Below are 27,159 nucleotides of genomic sequence, written 5' to 3'. Positions count from 1 at the left end.
ACAAAATGTGCATCATTTAAGAGTATTGATAATTTGATAAAATTCTTTATTCTGCAGAAGCCAATATACGGATGTGCAAACAAATTTTGTTGGATTTAGAGCATAGGTTTGTTCACAAAGGGAAAGGAGCACGTCTTATTAGAATCCTAATTATTAAATTACTGACATATTTCGTATCAGTATACTCTTTTAGCTATACTTTTACATACGAATGTTGAAGCTTTAATCACAGTAGGCATAGTGTCATACGATGAATATTTTTATTCCTAGAATACCTGTTACATATTGTATTTTGCATTTCAAATATCCCTGTAAAATATGCATAGATTACCTTAGCTTTATCTGGCAAAACGTTTTGGAACTTTGGTCCTCAATGCTCTTCAACTTCGTACTTTATTTGGCCTTTTTAACTTTTTTGGATTCGAGCGTCACTGATGAGTCTTTTGTAGACGAAACGCGCGTCTGGCGTACATACTAAATTTAGTCCTGGTATCTATGATGAGTTTATTTATCGTTGTAATGTTTTTTTATAAAACATTAGATAACGACTGACGATGAATATATCTAGTATTGAATTTTAACAAATTATCTATTACCAGTATAAGTTTAATCGTCTTGACGACACATTAAAGTGATTGGCTTCAAATTCCAATCCAATACACCTTATCGCTATTTGTCCGCCATTACTAGATATCACACAGGTTCCCGTAAATTGTTGACGTCACAAAACAATTATCTGGAAAAGTGATTGTTGTATGCGTCAAAATTTCAAGCGGCCGGGTCAGCCGGAATTAGCGATAAGGTGTATTTCTTTGGTGAGCTTGCAAACGGTTCATCACACTTTTGTCAGTACTTATAATTGTATTTTATATCGATGCAGAAGTTGTGTTTAAAAACAGTTTTATCTCCGTTGAAAACCAAGGCGTCAATGGTGGACGTCCATCTCGATTCATCTCTTTATCGTAGTACAACGTATGCTGATACTTATGTAGAAAGGACTGTTTGTCGTGTGAATGGCCGAGAATATCAAGTTAAGAATGCGGACATTATTAATAACTGCTGACCGAACACAATCCGTACGGCATCTGTTTAAATCCTACAGCAGTTGACAGTTACGATAACTAAATTTTATATTCTTTCTATTGAACCAGATCAATTGATTCAAAAATTAAAAAAAGATACAAAAACATCTGCAAAATATTTTTTTCAGAAGAAACTCAAACCTACTTTGTACTTTCATACTACAGGTACTATAACTGAGTATGCAAGTGTGGAGATTAAAATTTTATTCCAGTTTTTCATTTATAAAGAATCACAGCTTAATTCCGCAATAATTATAAAAATATGATTAAGTGATATGATGCCAATAAACCAAGATGATATAAATACTAACAACTATAGGTCACCGTACGGCATAAAACAATGATCAAAACTCATACCGCATGTTCAAACATAAGAACACACTTTAAAAATCTTTGAAAATAGGCTGAACTCATCAGAATGATACAAATAGACATACATGTAATACACAAAGAATGGACTTACCAGGGTACTAATTCATACCAATAAATAGACTATAAGTACTTACAGTTACTGACAGTTAGTTCAAAGTAATTAATAGCAACTAACCAGTCATTTATGAAAAAAAATGATTGACATATTTTGTAAATACTTGACCTTTTTGTTACATGCGCGTCTATGAATACAAAAATCTTTTATTTCATCTAAAGTTACATCATATATCATAAATCCATAGTCCTTGTATATGCCATGATATTTCGTTTTATCGTTTATGAAACGCATATTCGAACTAGCTGCATCCAACAGCAAGATCTACGCAGATTTATTAAAGGTGAAGCAGAAGTGACCATAACAAATTTCAACAAATTTTACTCATTTTAATCGGGGTTATGATAAAGTAAAACCTATTAAAAATTAAATCTGCACACTCGCTAATTTTTTATGCTTGGTCGACAGGAAAAAGGTTGTGACCTTAATTACATCTTTACATCTGACGCGAACTCGAAAAGGATCTTGCTAGATCTGCACATAAACCAAACATAACAAAACAATTAGCGAGTTTTGAGATTTAATTCTAATTGGATTGTTATTTTGTTAAAACTTTTTTCAAAGTCTAAAGTGATTTGCTGGATTGATCCTTATCAGGAAACTGTAAACCAAAACATTTTTCAAACCAAGGAATAGCGAACTTTTCACCTATATAACTTAAAAGACATAAACATAATAATAAATTCAGTCTCTCTCTTTGGGTAACTTTACCCGACAGAGGCAGAACTTAGTCTTGATGACTAAAAAGACATATAAATAATATGATAGTAAAATTAATTTTCAGGTTTACTTTACCTAAAGGAGTCGGATCTCAATTTTTATTAAAAAAAAATGAAGTAAAACTAATAGACAATGCAGTCTGAGGTTTACTTTGCACGAAATATTTGGATCTAAATCTACGTTGAATTACTTAATTTCTTAAAAAAAATTCAAAAATGGTAAGTTGTTGACGGAAAATATACTTCAGGTAACCACAATTAACCAGAATCAGTGTCAAGAATCTTTTTTAAAAGTCTATATATAAACTCATCATAAATACTAGGATTAGAATTTTGTATTTGCGCCAGATGCGCGTCTCGTCTACAAAAGACTCATTCTCGTTTGAATTGTTTTACATTGTCTTATCAAGGACTTTTATAGATGACTATGCGGTATGGGCTTTGTTCATTGTTGAAGGCCGTACGGTGACCTATAGTTGTTAATGTATGTGTCATGTTGGTCTCTTGTGGACAGTTGTCTCATTGGCAATCATACCATATCTTCTTTGTTATATCAGCATGACGGTCGATACAAAAAAAGCTAAAAGGCCAAATAAAGTAAAAGCAGTCGGGACCCAAAAGACTAAAAAGTTTTTATATCATTACTAGGGATATTGACCTCTTACCCATGACCTTAACCAAACTTTGTAGATAGTGCTGAAATATTTTGCAATTCAAAGTTTCTTTTTATCTCGGACTTCGTTGTGTTATCAGCAATTCCAAAGATCCATAAATCAGTTTTGGTGTCTAAATGATAGTTAGTCAAATAATTGTAGACTAATTGCAGCAAATGTAGATCTTAATAAGACACAAATTTTCTCAATTAAATTACATTTTATCATTTAATCTTTAACGAAACAATCTGATAACAAGTTCAGGTAAAAATAAAGGCCATGACCTTGACCTTTGACCTGGATGCATTTCAATGGGGACATATGTTGATGATTATTTGTGAAGATCCAATTTGGCTACGACTCAAGGTTTTTGAGTGTTAGTGGCCAACCGACATCGAATTTTTTTCAAAGAGGCATAACCCTACCAATGAGTCATCGATTTTTTCGATTCAAATTTAACGTAGAATCAGGATCTGGTCCTGAATGAATTACACGCTTCGGTTTGCTCAACTATTATGGCAACTGTGTTTGAAAGATAACAAGGTTATCGGTGTTAGGAAGATAATTGTTTTGGCGTGGTGACCAAACCACATTGACCAATCGATACTTGTATCATTTTAATACGTCGCGTACTGTTTTGGGGAACATGTCGTTAAAGTTTAGCAGAAAGAATAATAATAAAAATTAACATGATTTAGCATGTTTATTTATTGTCATATAAATTCATAATATTTAATAAAAGTAGTAGATCTAGATTTAGCTAACAAAGAAGTCCTTATATTTGAATAAAGTTACATTATTTGTTAGTGGAAAATTGTTTTATTGTTAATAAGGCTAAAATTAATGATTGTTTGCTATCCACTCTATGTGATTAAAGTAAGATAACTCTGGTCAATTTTACTAACATTCAATCATTATGGGAAGATGATGTATTTATTGTCTTTTTCATAAAAGTTCTAATTGTTTTGGGAAGGTTCAATTTTCACGATAGCATCAGCTTCTGGAATAAAGTGGTAGATATGGTGTTATGTTTTGTGTTGGTGCGTATGTGTGTTTGAGTTAGGCGTTATTACACTTCTTTCATGTATTTGTCTTTAGGGATATAGTAAAGCAGATAATCAGCGTTTCTGCTTCATTTGAGTTCTGACATAATTGTATACAAAATATCGATCGTAGAAACAAATGCCTGTCCGAGTAGAACAATTTCTGATGCACACCACAACTTGAAACAGTGTATTCTTGACAGCACTATTTAACCCTTGTTTTTTCACCGGCATATGGTACCTTAAATCAAAAGTAAAAGAAGTTTTTTTTAATAATTCCCAGGATATGGCTTTAAAAGAGAGCAATTTCATAAATACTTAGAAGAAGATTTTTTTTCTGTGACATAGGCACTTGTTTACGAATATTTCCCCCTTTATACCTTTATGTTATATTAAGGTATAATACAGGAAATTTTTATTCTGAAACAAGTGCCTGTGATCCGTGATTTAGAGCAGTTTGTGTCATCGCACTAAGAAACTTAATGATGATGAGGGTAGATTTGACCTTGCTCATTTATGACGTTTTTGCACAGTCTTAATATTTAGATGTAACAAACACATATTATAAGATAATAAAATAATTCTTTATATTGGTATATATTAATTTTACGGAGCCCTGCTAGGGACATGCAAAGAAAAAAAAATATATTGTGCGCACAACTTAAATATATTGTGCGCACGAAATAATATATTGTGCGCGCATTTTAAATATTTTGTTTGCACAATTGAAATATATTGTGCGCACAACTTAAAACATATTGTGCGCACTATATGATATACTGTGCGCACCAAAATAATATGGTGTGCGCCAAAAATTAGGAAAAACAGTTTTCACTTGACCATGATCTCATTTTATGGATCATTGAACAAGGTTAAGTGTTTTTGGTTTAGACGAAAACTCAGATACCAAAAATTTAATGCAAGAGTTCTTCTATATTTGGTTGTATGGAACGATTTTAATTTGACAGGTGTCATCTGACCTTGACCTGAATTTCAGGGTTAAGTGGTCCAACAAAGTACAATATTTGTGTTTTGGTGTATTTCTCGGATACTATAAGCATTTATTTCGATATATTTGGTGTATGGAATGTTGGTATGGTGTAATTGTCTATCTTGCAGTAATATTAATCTGACCTTGATTTGATATTCATGGTTCATTAGTCCATTTTATTTGATTCTTGTTTGGTCTGTTTTTCAGATACTATAAGTAATAAGTGAACTATATTTGTTTCATGGTATTATTGTAATGCATATATATTTGTCGTGTCGGTATCATTTGACCTTGACTTTATTTTCATGGTTTATTGGTCAATGTTAAATATGTCAGAATTGGTCTATAAATTTTCAGATACGATGATAAAGGTATAGTTTAACTGCATTTAATGTATACAATAATTATAAGGTGCGCATGTCGTATAAGGTTTGTTTCTCAGATACATTTGGTTCTTCAATACAGCAAAAAAAGCCCGCACCCAAAGGCGTGCTTCAGCTGGTCTATAAACAAAAATTTATACTATTTCAGTGAGAATGAACGTCATACTAAACTTCTTAAGTGTTTCTCGTTTTTCTATAAAGATTAGATATCAAGTGCTCCTGAGAGGTAAGCAGCTCCTGCTTCACAAGAAAGAAACAAATAAAGAAAATATGAGAGAGGAATCAGTGACAATCAGGGTTTTTTTTCTTCATATTTTTAAAACATAATGAGTGCTTATAAGACAACTCTCCATCCAAGTAACAATTTATAAACTAAGGTAAACCATTAAAGGTCAGGGTACGACCTTCATCACGGACTCTTGGCTCACACCGAACAGCAAGCTATAAAGGGCCCTAAACATTACAAATATAAAACAATTTAAACGGGAAAGCCAACGATCTAATACATAATAACGAGAAACAAGTAACTCTTATGAACCACATACACAAGCGACAATTACTGAACATCATATTCCTTACATTCAGGGCAATATATTCATCATACTTGAAACTTGCAAATTACAACTTCTAACATCAATGTGCATACAGTGTATTAATGATCATGATATGCATTATATAAATGTGTTTTAATATTGTTGAACAATCGCTGGATATACAACTGACAGTCTTGGTATGTATATCCTGGATAATGTCTTAAGGATTGGATTTGTTTTCTTCCTTAAATTGAAAATCATTATTTCAAGAATCTGCAACCGTCTGTTTTTGTACGTCAAAAACTGCAGATACTATCCTAGAGTAGACATTTTCGTCGTCTTCTGTGTTATCAACGGGTAGCGTATTTTCTTTGTGATGTATATTTGATGAATTAGTGTCACCTTTGAAAATGATTTCATCATAGCACTGATTCGAAAAATTGTTTGTTGGTTCCTTGACACATACAGATGCTATTCTACAGTAGGTATTTTCATCTTCCTCTGTTTTGTCATATGACATATTCCCTGTAAAAGGTATCGGTAACGGACTGTTACCTTTTCTTAGTCTACTTTCAGGGCCGTCTGAATTAGTTTCTGTTGTCAATTGAGTCGTTGTTTTTTTACTTTTGCTCTGAAAGGCTTTTGAATCTAGTCTGCAATATATTTTAAAGAGAATGAGTTATTTGGAGATATTTACACTGGGGATAGTCATAGAAGACATATTTAAACATTGACCATAAACAAATGACGTGTACATTCATAGACTGCATATGTACCAATTAGTAAACAACAGTATTTATACACCGTACCTCAACCTATAATGATTTACTTTTATAAATTGTTACTTGAATGGAGAGTTGTCCCATTGGCACTCATACCACATATTTATATATCTATTAGTTTGCTTCACAGAGAAAAGTCATACAAGTGAAACTGTTTCTTTCAGCTCGATATATTTGTAAAGCTAAATTATATGAATGGCGTTTGCCTTTACATAATAATACCATTATCAATATCATATTATGCATAATATGTTAGATAAAATATATATTGCATTTTAATGTTAGAATTCGTATTATTGACAATAATTTGTTTTTTTTTGCATATCTCAGCAACACAATGAACATATTTGACTGTTCATCTCTATGATGCTAAAGTTCAGAAAGATTGTATAAACATTTTATATTTTTATTGTTTATAAACATACCTTCGTTTGTACAAGAAAAGTCCTAATACAGATATGGCAACTACGAGCAAAACCATTGTTACTGATCCAGCTATTACACCTTAATGTTCACAACAAAAAATGAATATCTATTACAATATATAGTTATCATCTTCAATCCCGTTTATAAGTTAAGATATGACGAAAATTGTATGGTTCCAGCTCCCTAAGGTAAAGGTGTCCTTAAACGGGATATGCAATTATTCAAGGGCCTTTTCAGTTATATATGTCGAAACATATGCCTGCAAATTATTGGCTGCTAGAGTTCCTAACGAATGTAACATAAAATAATAATGTAAATTGGAAATTTGTCAAAGATACAACTACAAAACCAAAGAGCAGATAACAGCCGAAGGCCATGCATGGGTCTTCAATGCAGCGAGCAAATTTCAGAGGTGTGCTGACTTTGTAGGCAAATTTATTATTCGTGTTATTTTGATTTTTCTTCAAAACTAAATTGGGTATTTCTGTCTTAACTATTGACTAATATATTGTATTACTTTAAATCTTACCTGTATTATTGTTTTCACTTATCACTTTGTTTGTTTGCTTGTTGTCTGTTAAAGAGTTTAAAAAAAACATGCCTTGTTAATTTCTTGCATAAACTAGTTATAATGGATCAGTAGAAAATCAAATTTAAGTAACATATGAGTGGAAAAAAATAACACAGTGACAAAATATCAAACACAACAATGTCTACCATTTTTTGAAATTTACATAATTAATCCTCAAATCAATCGAATTCATTTGAAGTTTTACAAAATCGTGAAAAATAATGTCAGTATATATATTACATGTACTTGGATCATTTGTTAATTTGTTAACAGAGTGTTCGATACAACGAATAGAAACACTTACCAAACTTACAAAAAAATGGCAAAACAACATTCTTATTGTCACATGCATAATATACCTCGGTACCAACGTGTTTGGTCAGTTTCAAACACCGAAATGACGGTAGCTAATTTGGCAATTCTGAAAACAATTTTATTGAATATGATGTACATTTTGTTTACTATAATTATAAATAATATTATTATAATTATATTTTATAAGATTGTTATTTTGGTATTTAGTAGGTCATAAATGTAAGTTGTAATCATGTTTTGACTATATTCCACTTTATATAATGCATGTTTCGACATAAACATGGCATTGTGGTTTGTTATTTTTCACATCTTGGTATTTTTTTCTTATCGAATGTTTACTTATTGACAGTCATATTATTGTTCATATGGTCACTTAACGTATAGGTAAAATAACACCATAGTTTTCACTATCAGTCTTTGTTTTAAAATTGCAATCTTTAAAAAATGTGCAAAATTTATCCCCGTTGTTTCAAATGAAGACATACTTTGTATGAGTAATGTATCATCCTGTCAAATAATACAGACGAATATTTTATCACAAAGAAGATAATAATCGTCACTTGAAGTTGACCAATTTAAGTTTCAGTCCATTCTTTTCTGTTTACAAGCGTTAGTTACCTCATTTTTTTCAAAATATTTCATAGAAACACCATTTAAAATGTGCTTTAAAGTTCCCAAGATATATGTTTCATGATGCGTATTTTGTTACTGTAACTTAATGTAGGATTGATGTCCTACAACTGTTAAATTCAAAGGAGTATCTTTTATTTCGACCCTTTTAAGTATGTACCCGGATGTGACGTCTTATGATTTGGTGGTATAAACCTAAAATAGTGACACATAACTTTTCCAATGAAACAACCATTGACAAATCATCAACATGAACAACTGTGATATCTACATTTGTGTTTCGTCACTGTCGTTAACGTACATTTTCGTATTCTATGGATTCATTAATCGTCGTTGGTTCCATCGTTTGTTGATTCAGGAAAACTTAAATTTAGTGGACATTTGAATTAATTTTTTCGGCAAATTTTGTATACAGGTTTGTAAATGTATAACTCAAGAGCACCAAGAAATGCACCGAAATGTGAATAACACGAATAATAATGCATTAACGTGTACTTTTAAATCATAACTTGCCTTTCCGTTTCACTTGGTATGTATTATACATCCGTGTGCCGCCTGTCCAGTGTTGTGCAGTTCCCATAGACGAAGAACAGCTGTCGTCTGTATACCATTGTAAAATTGCGGATTTTTCACTGCAAAAGCGAACTGCATCAGCATGTTTCTTATACAAGTGTTTCGTATTTCTTATGCCGTCTGTAAAACATAACATTTTTTTTTACAATTAAAAAAAGCTGAGATTGGATAACAGCAATTAATGAAATTATCTAGTTTCATAAAATTTCAGAGTAAAGTACGTTTTAAACATAATATTCGGTGATGTTTTTTCATTATTCTGCAACGCTGGTATATATGATTCGTTTATTATTAACCAACGTAATGTACTTAATATCAGACAATTCGAAGCAATATTTGTTTTAAAAGTAACTATGTTGCTCATTTCGTAGCCTCATTTGACTATTTTTACATTTTGTTACCATTAAGTGCAACATTTGAATACTTAAAATAAATACCTAACACAATTCAAAAATAAAGATATTGTAAACTAGCGAAATAAGCTTTTTGAACATCTTGTGCTCAATGAATGTACAATTAAAAGTACTGACCACATTTTACAATATAGGGTGATGTACAATTCCCTGATGATAATACCCTGATACCTTTATCAGTGCAAGCTGCTTCCATGCATAAATCATCCTTGAAAGTATTCTTTACATTTGGTATATTATCTGTTTAGAAATGAACAAAAGATAACAATTTAGATAAAAAAGACAACAAGCTAATCCGAGAAATGGCGGCAAACGATACAAGAGATGATATATATGTATTTAATTTATGTATGACAACTAAATTTCATGTTGCAAGAAACTTAAAAAAGTTGATGTGTTATTATGACTTCTTGGGTACTAACCAGTGATAAAGTAAAATAACATTATATGTCAACTGATCACACACGTCCTCATATATCTGGAATGATCCAAAAGAGGGACGAAAGATACCAGAGGGACAGTCAAACTCATTAATCGAAAATAAACTGACAACGCCATGGCTAAAAAATAAAAAAAAAAAACACACAAACAATAGAACACATGACACAACATAGAAAACTAAAGAATAAGCAACACGAACCCCACCAAAAACTAGGGGTGATCTCTGGTGCTCCAAAAGGGTAAGCAGATCCTGCGCCACATGTGGAACCAATCGTGTAAGGTTGTTTCATGTAAGATGCTTTTGATGAATGTATTCGCTACAAATCACCTCATGGAATTCTTAAATCTAACTGTGACGTAAGAAAAGACGGGAATTTACACGAAGATGGAAGTCGTCAAAACATGGAAACACAAACACAAGCAAATAAAGAAATTCTTGTAAACTAATTTTGAAAAAAAAAACTTAAATGTATTCATCATAAGGTAAATACAATAAAAGTCAAATTAATTTGTGGATAACCTATGGTATCCAAATGCATGTTTGGAAGCAATACACAATTAATATAGTTCACTAAACCGTGTCAAAAAGATCAATTGTTTCGTTTCCGACTGCATTACACACAATAATTGCATTACATGTATAATAATGATGTTACTTCATTTAAAACCTATCTTAGTATGAAAGATCACTGCGTTGCTAGCAGTGACAAAGTAAGCATAAAGGGTCAACCCATGGTAGAATAGAATTTAAAAATACAATAAGTCTAGATTGGTATGTAACACCCGGGCATATTGAGGAAACGGAATTGTAATGACGACAGCTTGACATCTTTGAAATGATAATTCATCATAAAAATATCATGTCAATAAAAACAAGAGGCGCTCAAGAGCCTGAATCGCTCACCTTAATTCTTTTGGATCGTCCTATTTTCTTCAAAAGCCAAAAAAAATAATCATTTTCTCCTATGTTCTATTTTAGCCATAGGAGCTATGTTTCTTGACATACAAGGAAATAAAATATAAAATGTATACTAGATACTCTGAAACTCATTTAGGCAGTTTCAAAGGAGAAGATTTTTTAAAGTAAGTCAACATGATGAACAAATTGTGAAAAAAGTCTTTAAAGGGCAATAACTCCTTAGGTGGTCAATTGACAATTTTGGTCAATTTGACTTAATTGAAGATCTTACTTTGCTGAACATTATTGCTGTTTACAGTTTATTTCTATCTATAATTATATTCAAGATAATAAACAAAAACAGCAAAATTTCCTTAAAATTATCAATTCAGGGGCAGCAACCCAACAACAGGTTGTCTGATTCATCTGAAAATTTCAGGGCAGATAGATCTTGACCTGATAAACAATATTACCCAACGTCAGATTTGCTCTAAATGCTTTGGTTTTTGAGTTATAAGCCAAAAACTGCATTTGACCCCTATGTTCTATTTTTAGCAATGGCGACCATGTTTGTTGATAGATCATAACTTCGGATACAATTTACAAACTAGATACCATAAGGAACATTCAGTTAAAGTTTGGAAGTATTTGGCCCAGTAGTTTCAGAGGAGAAGATTTTTGTAAAAGATTACTAAGATTTACGAAAAATGGTTAAACATTGACTACATGTATAAAGGGCAATAACTCCTAAAAGGGTCAACTGACCATTTCCGTCATGTTGACTTATTTGTAAATCTTACTTTGCTGAACATTATTGCTGTTTACAGTTTATCTCTATCTATAATAATATTCAAGATAATAACCAAAAACAGCAAAATTTCTTTAAAATTACCAATTCAGGGGCAGTAACCCAACAACAGGTTGTCTGATTCATCTGAAAATTTCAGGGCAGATAGATCTTGACCTGATAAACAATATTATCCCATGTCAGATTTGCTCTAAATGCTTTGGTTTTTGAGTTATAAGCCAAAAACTGCATTTGACCCCTATGTTCTATTTTTAGCAATGGCGACCATGTATGTTGATAGATTATAACTTCGGATACAATTTACAAACTAGATACACTAAGGAACATTCAGTTAAAGTTTGGAAGTATTTGGCCCAGTAGTTTCAGAGGAGAAGATTTTTGTAAAAGATTACTAAGATTTACGAAAAATGGTTAAAAATTTACTATAAAGGGCAATAACTCCTAAAGGGGTCAACTGACCATTTCCATCATGTTGACTTATTTGTAAATCTTACTTTGCTGAACATTATTCCTGTTTACAGTTTATCTCTATCTATAATAATATTCAAGATAATAACCAAAAACAGCAAAATTTCCTTAAAATTACCAATTCAGGGGCAGCAACCCAACAACGGGTTGTCTGATTCATCTGAAAATTTCAGGGCAGATAGATCTTGACCTGTCAAACAATATTACCCTCTGTCAGATTTGCTCTAAATGATTTGGTTTTTGAGTTATAAGCCAAAAACTGCATTTGACCCCTATGTTCTATTTTTAGCAATGGCGACCATGTTTGTTGATAGATCAAAACTTCGGATACAATTTATAAATAAGATACCCTAAGGAACATTCAGTTAAAGTTTGAAAGTATTTGGCCTAGTAGTTTCAGAGGAGAAGATTCTTGAAATAGTTTACGACGATGACAGACGACGACAGACGACGACAGACGACGACAGACGACGACAGACGACGGACGCCAAGTGATGGCATAAGGTCACTTGTCCCTTCGCGACAGGTGAGCTAAAATCTACCGCCCCGTATGTGTCATTCATGATATATAGTAGTCACTACAATAAGGACCAATTCGGCTGAATTCCCAATAAGACACGCACCGTATATTTACGGCATTTAGCATTGAGTTAAACTCAACGTGTATGTTTCGTGAAACAAAATATCAAATCTTGATCATTTGTCTACAATTTTTTTTTTCAAATAAAGCAAAATCAAATGTCAAGGATATCGCACATTTGTACAAATTGTATCAAATAAGTGTGCAAAAATGGTTAAAAACAATCTTGCTTTCAATGTAAATAGTTAACGACCAAATACTGAGAACCAACTCAAGGTCTTGAATACTATATATGTTTACTTTTTGTTTACTGATGGTAGGTTGAATACCAAAATTTATGACAAACGCAATTATTTTGATTTTCCTATAGTCAACTTTCATTTCTGTGTAGCAACATGCCAGCAGCATATAGAGTATGTGTGTATCAATTGATACGTTACTCTACAGCTAGCTCAAAGTACGTTCATTTTGTTGAACGAGGAATACTACTTTCTCAAATTTAGGTCATCCCTCATGAAAGTTTACGGTCGCCATCATTATAGGATTGGCCATTATGACAAAAGTGTGTCAGAAATCATATCTGATATTCTTCCTCAGTCATAATAACATTCCATCATTACTGAACTGAACAAAGAAATAACACGACGTTAGCTGTATACGGTACAGGAAATGATTACCCTTCCGGAGCACCTGATTTTACTCCCGGTTATCAGTTGAGTTCGTGTTGTTTTGATATTTATTATTGATACTGTTGATGTTAATGTCCTTTGGTTTTGTGGGTCTTTGTTTACTTCTTGGTATTGATTTTATTGTCTTTTAATAATATATCCTTTATTTTCGAATACAGTTTTTTAAGGTTTAATATTACAAAAGCACATGACTTTTTACAGGTCAGCAGGCACTATCAATACAATTTTAAAACATTGGGTGGCCATTGTTTAGTACAAATTATTATGTTTCAACCACCACAAGGCGATGCTTAGACATTTCTTCCTTACACTTAAAAAAACTAGATTTTTGACACCAACGTCTTTATAAATCCAACCACGTCATGAAACGACCGGAAATAGTGTTTATTTAATTGGACGATGCTTCTATTTAATAAATGTAGTTGATAAAAACACTTCTGTTTATATGTAGAGTCGATTTTTCATTATGCTTAACTTATCCGAGCATTGCTTTTTTTTTAAAGTCAAACTGATTAGCATTTTTGTTGTAAGAAGTATTGAATGTACTCTTACTATTGAACAAATCAAAGTGTTAAAGTACTTACGTCTAATAACTCTATAACATTCATCACAAGAACATGAATTGTAAGGTGACTTGTCTTTCAAGTTGCCCAGCAGCAAACATACACATGTATCATCCTATCATTAATATAAAAACAAAACAAAAAGAAATTACAATATTTGGAATAAAACTTTGTAGTGTAGATGTAGTTGAAAATAAAATATTTTGACTGTATTTTTCTTGATTGTTTAACTCTTCGTGCATTTAAATACTTATACCTTGATGGTTGTTTAATTTCAAATATTGTGCATTCCCGATAAAGGAGGTTAATTCAGAAAAGTGATTATAAAGCACCATCTTCTGAAAGTTATTGATAATTTCTGTTTTTAAAATATGCAACATAAATATTTTTTGTTGGCCTTTTATACTTTTTTGGATTGAGCGTCACTGATAAGTCCTTTGTAGACGAAACGCGCGTCTGGAGTAAATACAACATTTAATCCTGATATATATGATGAGTTTATTTATATGCAACAACTTCTATAAAAGCAAATGTAAACAAATCACATCATTTTTAGATATTACAAAATTGGTATTACAATTTACTAGCAGCATATAAATAGAACACAGCGAGTTTTTAATATCTTAAGAATCATAAGAGTTTTGTTCTTTTTTCTATTTAAGAGATACACTGACCCTGATAGCAAAATACTCCGTTCCACTGCAAAGAGATTGGCATTCTGTTTGATTGATACGAGGTACTTTAAATTTTGTTTTTGTTGTAATGGCATGTATCTTATGACACCCTAAAAAATAAAATAATAGTAGATTAATACTATCTCTTTCCTCTGATTGAATTTTTCTTATAATTTGTTTTTAATCAAATAGGTGAACAAAAAGAAAGTTATGAGTAATAATGAGATACATGTATGATTTTAATATATAAATATGAAAACATAGCTTTATAATATGTTTTAAGAAACAAACAACAAAAACATTTGTGTCAAAAACTTGTTTTCTAGCTACAGGTAAAGAAATGAGTATACATATCATTTCGTTACTGAATTTGAACTTAATGACGAATTATTTCCCCATTATATGGCTCATTTGCAAACTTAATCGAACATAACTACAACTGTCTTCCTTTGTGAAAACATTACAAATAAACAACAACTGTTTATTCATGTTATTTATGTTTTTCAATTTTAAGATTGAATCTGAGCATTACACAAATGTTTTATTTTGTCTTTACAAGGTTTACCCCAAGTAACTGTCCATGGTGATAATACTTTATATTGTCCAGCCCAAACCTCACTATCGATTGAAATATTAGTCAACCGTTTTTTAATATCATCTTTGTTGTTGTAGAGAACCCCGTCATTATCATAACAGTGTTTGACTGCATCTATCCAGGTTGTCTCGTCCTCATGGAAAGTAATATTATATTCTAAAAATATATAGAAAATAAAAAAAATAAAGATCAATCGGCAAAAACATGCCGTTTAAGCATTCATGCAGACGCTTGGAAGAGTGGCATTTTAACGGTAGTATTTCTAAAGATAAGACGAAAACAAATGATCAAACAAGTCATTTACGGGCCATAGCTGCGATATAAGTCGTCTAACAGTTACGATCAAATAGACAATATGTAGATATCAACATTTGAACATTTCATTCCCGTTCGATTTTCTCTATTTATATCAGTTTATAAATAAACATGCATTTTACCACCTTGGTATATGCTAAGCCTTGCGATCATTATGTTTGGCCGGTGGGGTAACCGAAATTCTTTTAAATATATACCCAAAACTTTACAAAGCAGTCTGAGAGGAGATGGTATGGTAAATATTTACAGATGACTACCGACAACGAAAACTACGGACGACGGACCTCAAATGTTGTTATATTTGTTACGTTCGGAGGACGTGTTTTTCAACAGACTGTCGGTATTCAAATGGGAACCAATTGTGTCCCTCTTCTTGCCGACTTGTTTTTTATAATTATGAGACTGACGTTTTATAGGAACCTCTTAGGAAGAAAGATAAGACGTTTAATTATAATCTCTAACTCTACTTTCCGCTATATATATGATGTTCATTAAATAATTAAAAATTTGGTGACTATTTTGAACGCATTAATTTTATCGAACTAGAGATAAAGGATACAACAGATACAATTAAGTCGGCCTCATATCTTGACTTACATCTAGAAAACCCTCATTGTTAGAAATTGACAATGAGGGTCGGTTGAAAACAAAACTTTACGACAAAAGGGACGATTTCAGCTTTCCAATTTCTAAGTAGCAACATTCCAGCAGCACCTGCATACGGTGTATATATCTCCCAATTGTTACGATATTCCCTTGCTTGCATTTCCTAATATGTTTTTCGTGATAGAGAACTGCTGCTCACAAGGAAGCTATTCAACCAAGAGTTCCAAATGGTGAAGTTGAAATCATCAATTCGGAAATTTTACGGACGCCATAACGAGTTGGTTGACCGTTATGGAATAACCGTTTCACAAATGATATCGGATATGTTCCTTACGTCGTAACTACAACCCCTTTCCCTATCATGAATGTGACATACCGAATTAGACAATTTACCGGATTTGTAATCACATAAGCAACACGACATGTGCCACATGTGAAGCAGGATCTGCTTACCCTTCTGGAGCACCTGAGATCACCCCTAGTTTTTGGTGGGGTTCGTGTTGTTCGGTTTTAGTTTTCTATGTTTTGTCATGTGTACTATTGTTTGTCTGTTTGTCTTTTTCATTTTTTATCCATGACGTTGTCAGTTTATTTTCGATTTATGAGTTTTACTGTCCCTCAGGTAATTCCGTCCCTCTTTTAAAATAGCTCATATGTTCCTGTACTGTAGATGATTGAGCTTACATGTGTTAAATAGACCATCATCATGCACTTTATTCATTGAAAAAGATGATTTTTTCAAATCTCGTTTATATACTATTGTTTCAATTATATAGATAGGTGAAGTGATGATTTTTTTTATTATGATATGCAAATTTAAGATTAACCAAGTATTTGTACTGGTTTGGCTTTTTAACTATTTTGATATGAGCGTCACTGAAGAGTCGTATATAGACGAAACGCGCGTCTGGCGTACTAAATTATAATCCTGGTACTATTGATAACTATTTACACCACTTGGTCGATGCCACAGCTGGTGGACGTTTCGTCCCCGAGGGTATCACCAGCCCAGTTGTCAGCACTTCGGTGTTGACTTGAATATCAATTATGTTCATTTTTATAAATTTCCTGATGCAAAACTTTGAATTTTTCGAAAAACTAAGGATTTTCTTGTCCCAGGAATAGATTACATTGTACCTAAGCCGTTTTTGGCACAACTTTTTGGAATTTTGGATCCTCAATGCTCTTCAACTTTGTACTTGTTTGGTTTCATAACTATTTTGAAATGAGCTTCACGGATGAGTCTTATGTAGACAAAACACGCGTCTGGCGTACTTAATTATAATCCTGGAACTTTTGATAACTAATTATAAGAAATAATTTGGAATGCTATGTTGTGTAAATAATGTCAACATTCCACCTGAGAGCAGCGTCGGGACATGGATTATTGTAACATAGTATTTATGTCTCATTAATCCCATTATCAAAATGGGATCCTTTGAATATTATATAGAAAGAAACTCAGCATACAACTCAGCATAAATTTCAGAAGTAACGTTTACTACACCAGACGCTCGTGTTGTCCATAGAGGACTCATCAGTGAAGCTCGATAAAAAAAAGTACAAAGTTGAATGCAGCTTCCCCAGTTCCCTCTATTCAATATTTTTTAACATTTTGACAAATCGGGATGCATTCTGACATATTTTGGTCTAGTAAGGAATAATAATTATGAACTCTAGATGTCTTTTCAGTTATTTGTTGTATTTAAAATAACTTGGTTCATTTGCTCAGAAAACTAATGTCTACGATTTTACTATAAACTTCTCGTTTTGTTTACTTTTTATCTTAAATATTTCAGTTAAAATAATAAACTGCTACAAATGCACAGGAAGATATTTAGAAATAGGTGTAAATCCACCATTGACGTTTGCGTGAGACCCAACTTTGACAGAGATCATTTACATTAATTTTTTACCTTGCTATTTTGATGATACTTTTCCAGGAAAGAGGTTTAACGTATTAGGTATATACTTATATCTTGAAAAGTGTCACATATTTCATAAAAGAATATGCCATATGTTTGTTATTTTTCAAACTGCTTAAAACAACAACGTATGTAATACAATTCACAACAGAAAATGTCCCTTCTGTATTGATTATAAAAAAGAGATCAAAATGACACAGAAATTAAGTTATTCAAGGAATACCGAATTAGGTTTTCAAACATGAAACTTTTATTGAACATATATGAGATCTCAGTTGACGAATAGTTCTACACGAAAACAGAAACTTGAAATTAAAACACAAAACACGAAGAGATTAAATATTGAATTATCCTCTACAATATATCATTTACATCGCTCCGAAATATACTATCAGCTTACCTTGTTCACAACTACAGAATGATAATAACAAACTTATAGCTGTTATATCATGAATATACCGGGTCTTCATTTCAACATTAAAATTTATTTACAAATATCGAAAAACTATTAAAATGAGGAAGTTTAATGACGTACAAATGCAACCTCATCGGTCATTCGATATCACAACTAAACATTACCTTTTAAGTAGAAATATCGGGTATACAATTGCATATTTCTAATGCAATGACATGTTAGTTCTATTTTTAAACAATCACATTGAATGAGGAAACTAAAACATTAAACTTCGAGGAAAAAGATCAATCTAAAAGTAATGTTGCGTCTACAAATATGTAGACAGGAGTGCCAATTATGTGTTCAAGCTTGGTCGGTTTTTATTTGTTGTATTACAGATAGACATCAAAAAATATTTTCCTTGTTTTTAATTTTTGTATATTGTAATCTATAATTTGTCAATTGTAAATGTTTTGTTGAAATTGCCTGCTGAAATGAATAAAGTAACGTAATGTTAAATTATTCGACAAATTTGAAATATGATTAAAAAAAAACAATACAGTAACCCTTTTTTAAAACATGAAAATGCTTTATTTTCATTATTGAAAAACTTGGATTGGTCTGTCACTTGAGTGTTATCTCGTATCTCTTATCTCTAAATACAATTATGTGTGTTTAATTTTAATAAAAATCATTCCTTTATAGTTCATTTTATAATTTGATTCTCATTACCGTGCATTCCGTACAAGTTGTGAAAAGATGACAATAATGTACACAAGGGTCAGGTCACTAGTTTGAATCATTCGTCTAACCTCGGCCGATTCTGTACCCTCATGTAACCTCGCCCGTGATCTCATGTAAAGGAGGGAAATAAAGAATTAAAAATACAGAACATAGCAGTAAACCGTTCATCAGCCGGCAAAGAAATGTAAGGCGTAGACACATTTCGCATATCGTATTACAGCCGAGGGATAGCAGTAGAGTAGCCGATTCTACCGAGTATGGCGAATGTAGTTTGAATGAAATCACAATTCGTATTTAAAAAATACTTTATTTCCCTTTAACATTAAATTACTATATCATGTATATTGTTCAAACAATGTCGGCTCAGTTACTCCTACGAGACCAACAACGATATTTATTAAACTGGAAATTTAACGAAAAATTGGACTTTTCCTTAAAGAGCGAAACTCGCCTGGCAAGAAAGTGTTTTTACCATATCATTAAAAGTAAAATTATAAAAATACTGAACTCCGAGGAAAATTCACAACAAAAAAAACTAATCTCAAATGGTAAAAACAATAGATAAATACTGAACTCCTTCGTTGTTTTTCACGTTTTATGACTTCATGTTTTTTATGTCAGGATCATGCTTACTATACAGTATTGGTAATGTTTCCTTCTGTTTCGATTGAACTCTGGTGCTAAGTTGTTCCATTGGCATTCATACCTTTTCATCTTATTTTCTTTTTAGATGTAGAAAATAAGTAAAAACGTTATAGTAATAAGAATATATAAAGACTATATATATATAACTCCAACAAAATAATTTGTATTTAAGTCATAAATATCTAATATCTATAATTGATATTATCTACTGCAATCAATATTGACCAATAAAACACAATGTTTGTCGTGTTTTTTTCCAAATTTGTATCGTTCTAAACAATATAAGCAGATCCCAACCAAAATAGATTGGAATAATTTCAATCTTGTATAAAAGGATGTAATTCAATATTTCATTGCTTGAAACTTCAGAGCTAGGCAGCATTTGCATGGCGGAATGTAGAGTTATTATGTTATTACCTACAGAAATACGTTTATGGTACGTGTGTCTTTCACTCGAAATACCCTCTGGTAAATCCGGAGATCTGGTGACCTATCTTTGATCATAACAGTGTTCCTTGGCATCTGGTTGATGGTTTTCTCATTGGTTATCATATTACATCTCCCCTTACTTGTTAAAAGTAAATTTTGTCTGAGGAAAAGAGAAACTTATTTTCTAAATTCTTTCAATATTTAAAACCGGAAATAAAAGCAATGTTTGTTATAATGTCCGCCAATCAGACTATATTATTAAAAATCATCATGTAAAATGCAGTGGCACTGTCTTAATCAATACCATACATATGAATTCATTCGAGTTTATGCTTCTCATATTAATCAATGCGAACCTTCAACATATATTGAATATCTATAAAAACATAAACATTTAAAGATATCGTAAAATTTTGTTATTTAGTTACATTATGTGCTTTTGATTATCCTTTCGATTCGTTTGGCAGTTATGGTGTTTCAACTCTATACACTAAACTTTCACAAAATTTTATCAAACAAACAATTTCATATCTATTGAATGGTCGTTTAAACGATCTGATTAGAAAATATGTATTACCGCAATTTATATAAAGCTTTCTCCTCTAATGAGAAAGTTTTATATGCTAGGTAAACTTACTGGAGGTGTTTTGACATGATCAGAGATTTAAAAAATGAATAATTCATTTTTCCAAGTTTTGGTATGGTATTGCGTTTACTTGAAAGTCACACTTAGGAGATACATGTATTGTATTTTAAGCTTGACCTTTGTAAAACATAGAGTTAACTCTCGCAAATTGAGTTTACCTAGCGACGAGGAGCGGAGATAGGTAAACGAATATTTGCGACAGTTAAATCAAGTTTTACGAAGGCCAAGCTTAAAATACAATACATTTATCGCCATTATATTACCACATATGAAAATAAATCTCATTTAATAAATATTATGGCTTAAACTGGCATAAATGAAAAAGGCCGCGAAACTGTTGCATCGTCTTTAGCATTTAAACAATGTGACGTCATGTGTATACTCTGGATGTCAAACATTAATACTAAATGTACTTTTACTTTTCGTACGCTTCAGAATGGTTTAAATATAAACAAAAAGAAGATTTTGAGGCTCAAAATGTGACTATCTTGTTTATTTATTTTTTGACAAATTACCTATCCCCAAACAAATTCGAACTCAAAATAGTGGCTTTCTTAGTTACGGACTGGTAGAACGTGGAATCTTACCCCTCAAAATATGTGTCAACGTCCAATGAAAATTATCGTTACAAACTAATGGAAAAAGAATTCCTAATATATCGCAGCATGTTGATATTAATATGGATATTTAACACTAGGAACTGCTGATCATACCCGATCCAAGAGGCATTTTTTAAAAAATAAAACAGTATTCTGTTACGAAATTTAATTTGACAAACGTTTCTAATTACGAATCACTTGAATTAAAACTCATTAAAAGAAGTCAAAACACCAGAAAAAATGTTTTGTCCAGAAGAAACGCAATTTCGATCTGTATATCAATGATACAACCATAATAACTAAGCATTTAAGTGCAGAAAATGAAATTTTCGTCCAGTTATACATTTGTTTTCAAAGAAAAACACAACTTCATTCAGCTATTATCATGTTAATATGTATTTTCCATAAGGCAGCTATTAAAGATTGAAATCCAAATGTTTCGTCTTTGATGAATGTTACAAAATTGTCATATGGAGCAAAAGCTGTTAAAAGAATATTAAAACGAAGTTTCCGGAATATTTTTACAGATGCCATTTAGACCCTGTTCATAATTAATGCTATTTTGCAATAAGTTAGATGTTTTTCTAGTAATATAACCCCATGTCAAAACAAAAAGAATATTGTTTCATATATCAATGTAAAAACTATGAATAATTTGCCGAAGTGAGCACAATTTCCGGTAAACTTACCTCGATTCAAAATACGACCGTTAATAAATAAAATGACTGATGAATCTATGAAATGTAGACGGTAGACAGAACTACTACAAAATGTACATGTATACTCAATATAAATTCGTTTTCACAACATATTGAAATTTGCCACAACAATATATGTAAGCTCACAACATGTTTAGTATCGAGCTCACAACATATTAGTTTTGTAGACATAAACTATATGTTGGCGTAGGCTAACAATCTTAACCCCGTCTCATTCTATTTGAGCTTGTCTTAAATCATTCATTTATTGAAGAACAATATTCCGAACACTTACGTGTTTACTGAACACAATCGACCAAATGGACGTTCGGACAGATTCATTTTTATTAAGACTTGGTTTCCAGGTAAACAGTTTGTTTATGTAAACAAGAACAGATTGTTTGACAAATACGGCTGTATTCCGGGTGCAAGATTTATAAAGACAAAACATCTACATGTACCTGGTATTCCATAAAAAAAACTTCCAAACAAACTTTTTTTTAATATTTTCAGTAACAATCCAGTTATAAAAAAAAATGATCCAAAACAACCATGATATTAAATAAATTAATCATTCGAAGCGTTAGTGATTTTAGTTATTCAAATTCATTTCGACATTTATGTTTTGAAAAAAAGAAGACATCATGTGTCTATCAAGAAAACAGTTTTGGTTTCCAGCCTATGTTGAGGAACAATTTGTAACATTTCTACATACACCCTGACTTTTGATAGTGCGATTTGGATTAGAACGTTCATGCTACACCTAGAAAGCGTTAGCACGCCACAAAATTTATTACCTTTTCCCGTTCAACGCTTTGAATTTGTCGTATTCTACACGCAATGATTTCGAGTGGATAAAAGAAAAAAAACAGTAAGGACATGCTTTGAATACTTTATCAGACAGCAAACGTGTATTTTGATTTCAGTCTTGGGACTTGTAAAAACTATGCTTTGAAGGGAATGAAAGCCTCACATTAAAAGATGTCACTACTACAACTGGACAAGCACATAATGACACAATGCAATGCTTGCAGGTTGTTTTTATAGCAAGTTTGACTGTATTGTAGAAAAATTGCAACAAATATATGATTTGCAGAAGAAAATATTGTCACTGAAATTGATACCATAAGTGAAAGAACCTTAAAGATTAAGAAAAATCATCCTTAAATAAATAATACAGCTTTGTTGTTTTGTCATTTATATTTCCTCTGCTCTGCCAAATGCTTTCATAATCTTACAAGAACAATAGCTAATCTTCATATTTAATATGTGTACATCTATCTGTAACCCTAAACTAGTCATATGAATACATGTACGTAACATCATCGTTAACTTCGTTCATCTTCAATACTACTATTGATTTCTTTATTAAAACATATTTTCGAATATGTCCAAGGTAATAAAGGAGGACAGACCAATCAACAGGTAATATGCATCATATAATGTCAGCGCATAATAATAAGCTAAGTATTTAAAGAACAACATATTGAAGCAATCGTATTGGAATGATTGACGTACCGACAAGAATGAATATACCTATTATATTTATATGTATGCACATGATGTTCGTTGCTGTCCTAAGTGAATCAAGAATTAGATCGATCTCAGCGCACCATAAACCTGAATATGACAACAAGTATGAAGTAGAGAACGCCAATGGTGTTGATCATGTTAGATCTGTTTGGCTTTGTCGTATAAGATGTTTATCAAATGCGTTTTGTTTATCATTCTTCTACAACAATATTACAGGAATGTGTGTTTTACACCATGATCCATTCACCTATACTGTGATGTCATCTTCAGCGAAAGGGTGTAAATTTTACCTTTCAAAACAACGTAAGTCTGCATATATATCTATCAACTAGTAATTTCCCGACTTTACTAGTTTACACTATTTTAACCCTAGTACATATGATGAGTGTATAACCAACCACTATGTCACTTCAGATGGCGGTTTCCTTCCTTTTGGTTCCAAGAGCCTTTAATCTTCATTTCTGAATTCACATGAATGTTTTGTTAATATCAAAACATAATACTCTAATGTGTTGCCCAGGACACTTTTTTTTTTACCTGATTTGGTCTTTTAAACATTTTCGATTCAAGTGTTCAGTGATGAGTCTTAAGTAGGCAACAAACACATTTGACGTAAAAATATAATCCTGGTATCTATGATGAGCTTTTTTAAAATATGCCAACAATGTATTGTATGTAACAAAAAAACAGACTTCTCCAGATATTTATTTCTTTCAACAGTTCATAAGAGTATATGGACCATACATGCTAGTACGCAATTGGTCCGACCATATGTCTACAGTTTGATTTGTTTTAATCAATTAGTAATACATCATTAATTTATAAATCAATATTTGTAATAATTTACAATCCCACTTTTAAATTGATTTATATCAGCATGCTGACATTTGTATTTGTTAATATCATATTAAATTGCATATCCACATCCGTATCTTAGAAAATTTTTGTATAACCAAATTAGTATCATAAAAATATTTAAATGCAGAACTGAGTATGTTTTGTAATAAGTGTAACTTTAAATAACAGTATATCATATTACGAAAAACACAGACAAAGATACATGTATATCAAGTATATTGATCAGGATTTTTAAACTCGATCTTAGAAGAAAATTTAAGACACAATTTCAAAAGTTCAGAAAATGTCAAGCCTTTATATGAGAAAAAGAAGAATGTCGAAAACGTGTCTAGATATTTCATGAAAGTTTTCCAATGTTTATATTTTATCAATGGATGTTTACACAAGTCTTACTTTTGAAGAATTTTGAGTGTTTGTTTATGCAAATTGAGACAAAAAATTTGGTCGCTGTTTGGTAAACTTTTTCTATGACAGAGAACTGGACTTGTGTTATAAAGTTGGACCGCCCATTCAAGCAGCCGATCTTTATCAAGATTTCGTGTGTCCAGGAACAGAGCTCATGCGTATCGATTCTAGTGAAAGACAGGATTATATCAAGCTTGTTACAGGTGATAAAAAATAACATCATATGAAACTACATTTTATCAATTTTGATTTACATGTACCTTCATCAGAAACCTCAGAGCCAGATATTTGAAAGCTTCGGGTAAACAATACAAAAAATTTGCGAAGAAGCCTGTAATTCAGTGGTTGTCGTTTGTTTATGTGTTACACATTTGTTGTATTTTTTTTACATTTTTTATATAAATAAGGCCGTTAGTTTTCTTGTTTGAATTGTTTTACATTGTTATATCGGGGCCTTTTACAGCTGACTATGCAGTATGGGCTTTGCTCATTGTTGAAGGACGTACGGTGACCTATAGTTGTTAATGTCTGTGTCATTGTGGTCTCTTGTGGACAGTTGTCTCATTGGCAATCATACCACATCTTCTTTTTTTAAAATTAATATGTGTTATTATATTTTTATTTTTCGACAATCTGCTCATATCAAATGTTTTAGTTATGAAAAAATGCAATACAATGGCTGTTTCTCTTTATATTGATGTGAATGGAAAGGAAAACATATTTCTTTACTCAAAATAATCATTAAATTAAAACTAAATTATTTTTCACTATAATATTGAAAAAAGTTATACATCACCATGATGTTTTTAAAAATCAGAGTCATCTCACATTTTGAAATCAGTGTTCGTTCCAAAGGTCAAAATGACAGTGACTATGTGACAGTGACTATGCCAGGGGAAAAAGAAACCAGAGGCACAGTCAAACTCATAGATTAAAAATAAACCGACAAAAACGGGGCAAAAAGAAATATAGAGACAACAATAATAATACATAAAACACAACATAGAAAAATAAAAACTAAGCAACACGAACCTCACCAAAACTGGGGTGATTTCAGACGCTCCGGAAGAAGGATAAGCAGATCCTGCTCCACATGTGGCACCCGTAGAGATCTCAAAAAATGATTATTTGATGATTCACGCATGCATAAAAAAGAGATCTAAACTGAAGTCCACAGGTAGTGTTAAGTTTTCAGATGCATCAACTGTTTTCGAATTAAAACCTTTGAACCATGTGTCTAAACAACGCTTTACTTTAATACAAATCCTTAGGAAAACTTCTATTTTTTTCAAGGTCAAGATCGCAAAAGTAATTCTTAAAAAAAAACTTTAACGAATTATGTTGTTTTTTTTAAATTCAGGAATGATGAATTTGATTATGTGACATGATCTGTATTAATACAATTTTGGGTAATATATCTATAACTTGTTTGAAGTATTTAACAAATAAGGGGAGACACATTTCCATCAGCAGGTAAGTAAGCAGGCAATTTTGCCTGCCATCCGCGTTCAAGCAAAGGATAAAACATTACTTTGACGGGGAAATTCGCTGTGGACATATTTTCGTGCGTTCATTAAATGAATTAAGTCTTGCACGGATCAATCAATACATGTAACTACTTAATGATTTATATCTGTAATCGATATTTATAACATGCATCTATTTCAGCTGACATCGGGAGAGTGTATTCTATGTATATATGCATACAACGGTAAAAAGACACAAGGAAAATGGAAGTTCAACGATGGATCTACGATGGAGTATTTCATATGGCATCCAGATTATACAAGTGAAGCATCTAACGTCATCGTTATATGGCGGATGGGTGACTACATGTGGCTAAATCCTCGACCAAAGGAAGAGTGTACCTATATGTGTGAATATCAACCACATACTTACACACATACATATAAAGAACCCTGTAGCAGTTTCTGATGGTAAAAACATCATCTGTATACAGGAGCCAATTCAATTATGTTGTATTGAGTTTTACTGGTTGACAGTCATCATCAAAAATATTTTGGAGATCAATTCCAACATATTAA

General features: G+C 31.7%; 1 protein-coding gene across 1 annotated transcript; it reads right to left on the bottom strand.

The window, feature by feature from the left end:
• Positions 1–5,995: 5,995 nt before the first annotated feature.
• Positions 5,996–18,729, bottom strand: LOC139498754 (uncharacterized). The gene is made up of 10 exons (XM_071287294.1): positions 18,564–18,729; positions 15,288–15,473; positions 14,723–14,832; positions 14,070–14,163; positions 9,719–9,841; positions 9,129–9,308; positions 7,975–8,091; positions 7,629–7,673; positions 7,099–7,177; positions 5,996–6,544 (listed from the first exon to the last, which is right to left on the bottom strand). Exons 1-7 carry the CDS (start codon positions 18,631–18,633, stop codon positions 8,078–8,080), a joined length of 777 nt encoding a protein of 258 aa, XP_071143395.1. The 5' UTR covers positions 18,634–18,729; the 3' UTR covers positions 5,996–6,544; positions 7,099–7,177; positions 7,629–7,673; positions 7,975–8,077.
• Positions 18,730–27,159: the final 8,430 nt, after the last annotated feature.

This window comes from Mytilus edulis, chromosome 12 (assembly GCF_963676685.1).
Source record: "Mytilus edulis chromosome 12, xbMytEdul2.2, whole genome shotgun sequence".
NCBI classification, from domain to species: Eukaryota; Metazoa; Mollusca; class Bivalvia; order Mytilida; family Mytilidae; genus Mytilus; species Mytilus edulis.
The sequence above is the reverse complement of the archived record's forward strand: the minus strand, read 5'-3'. Positions and strand labels throughout refer to the sequence as shown.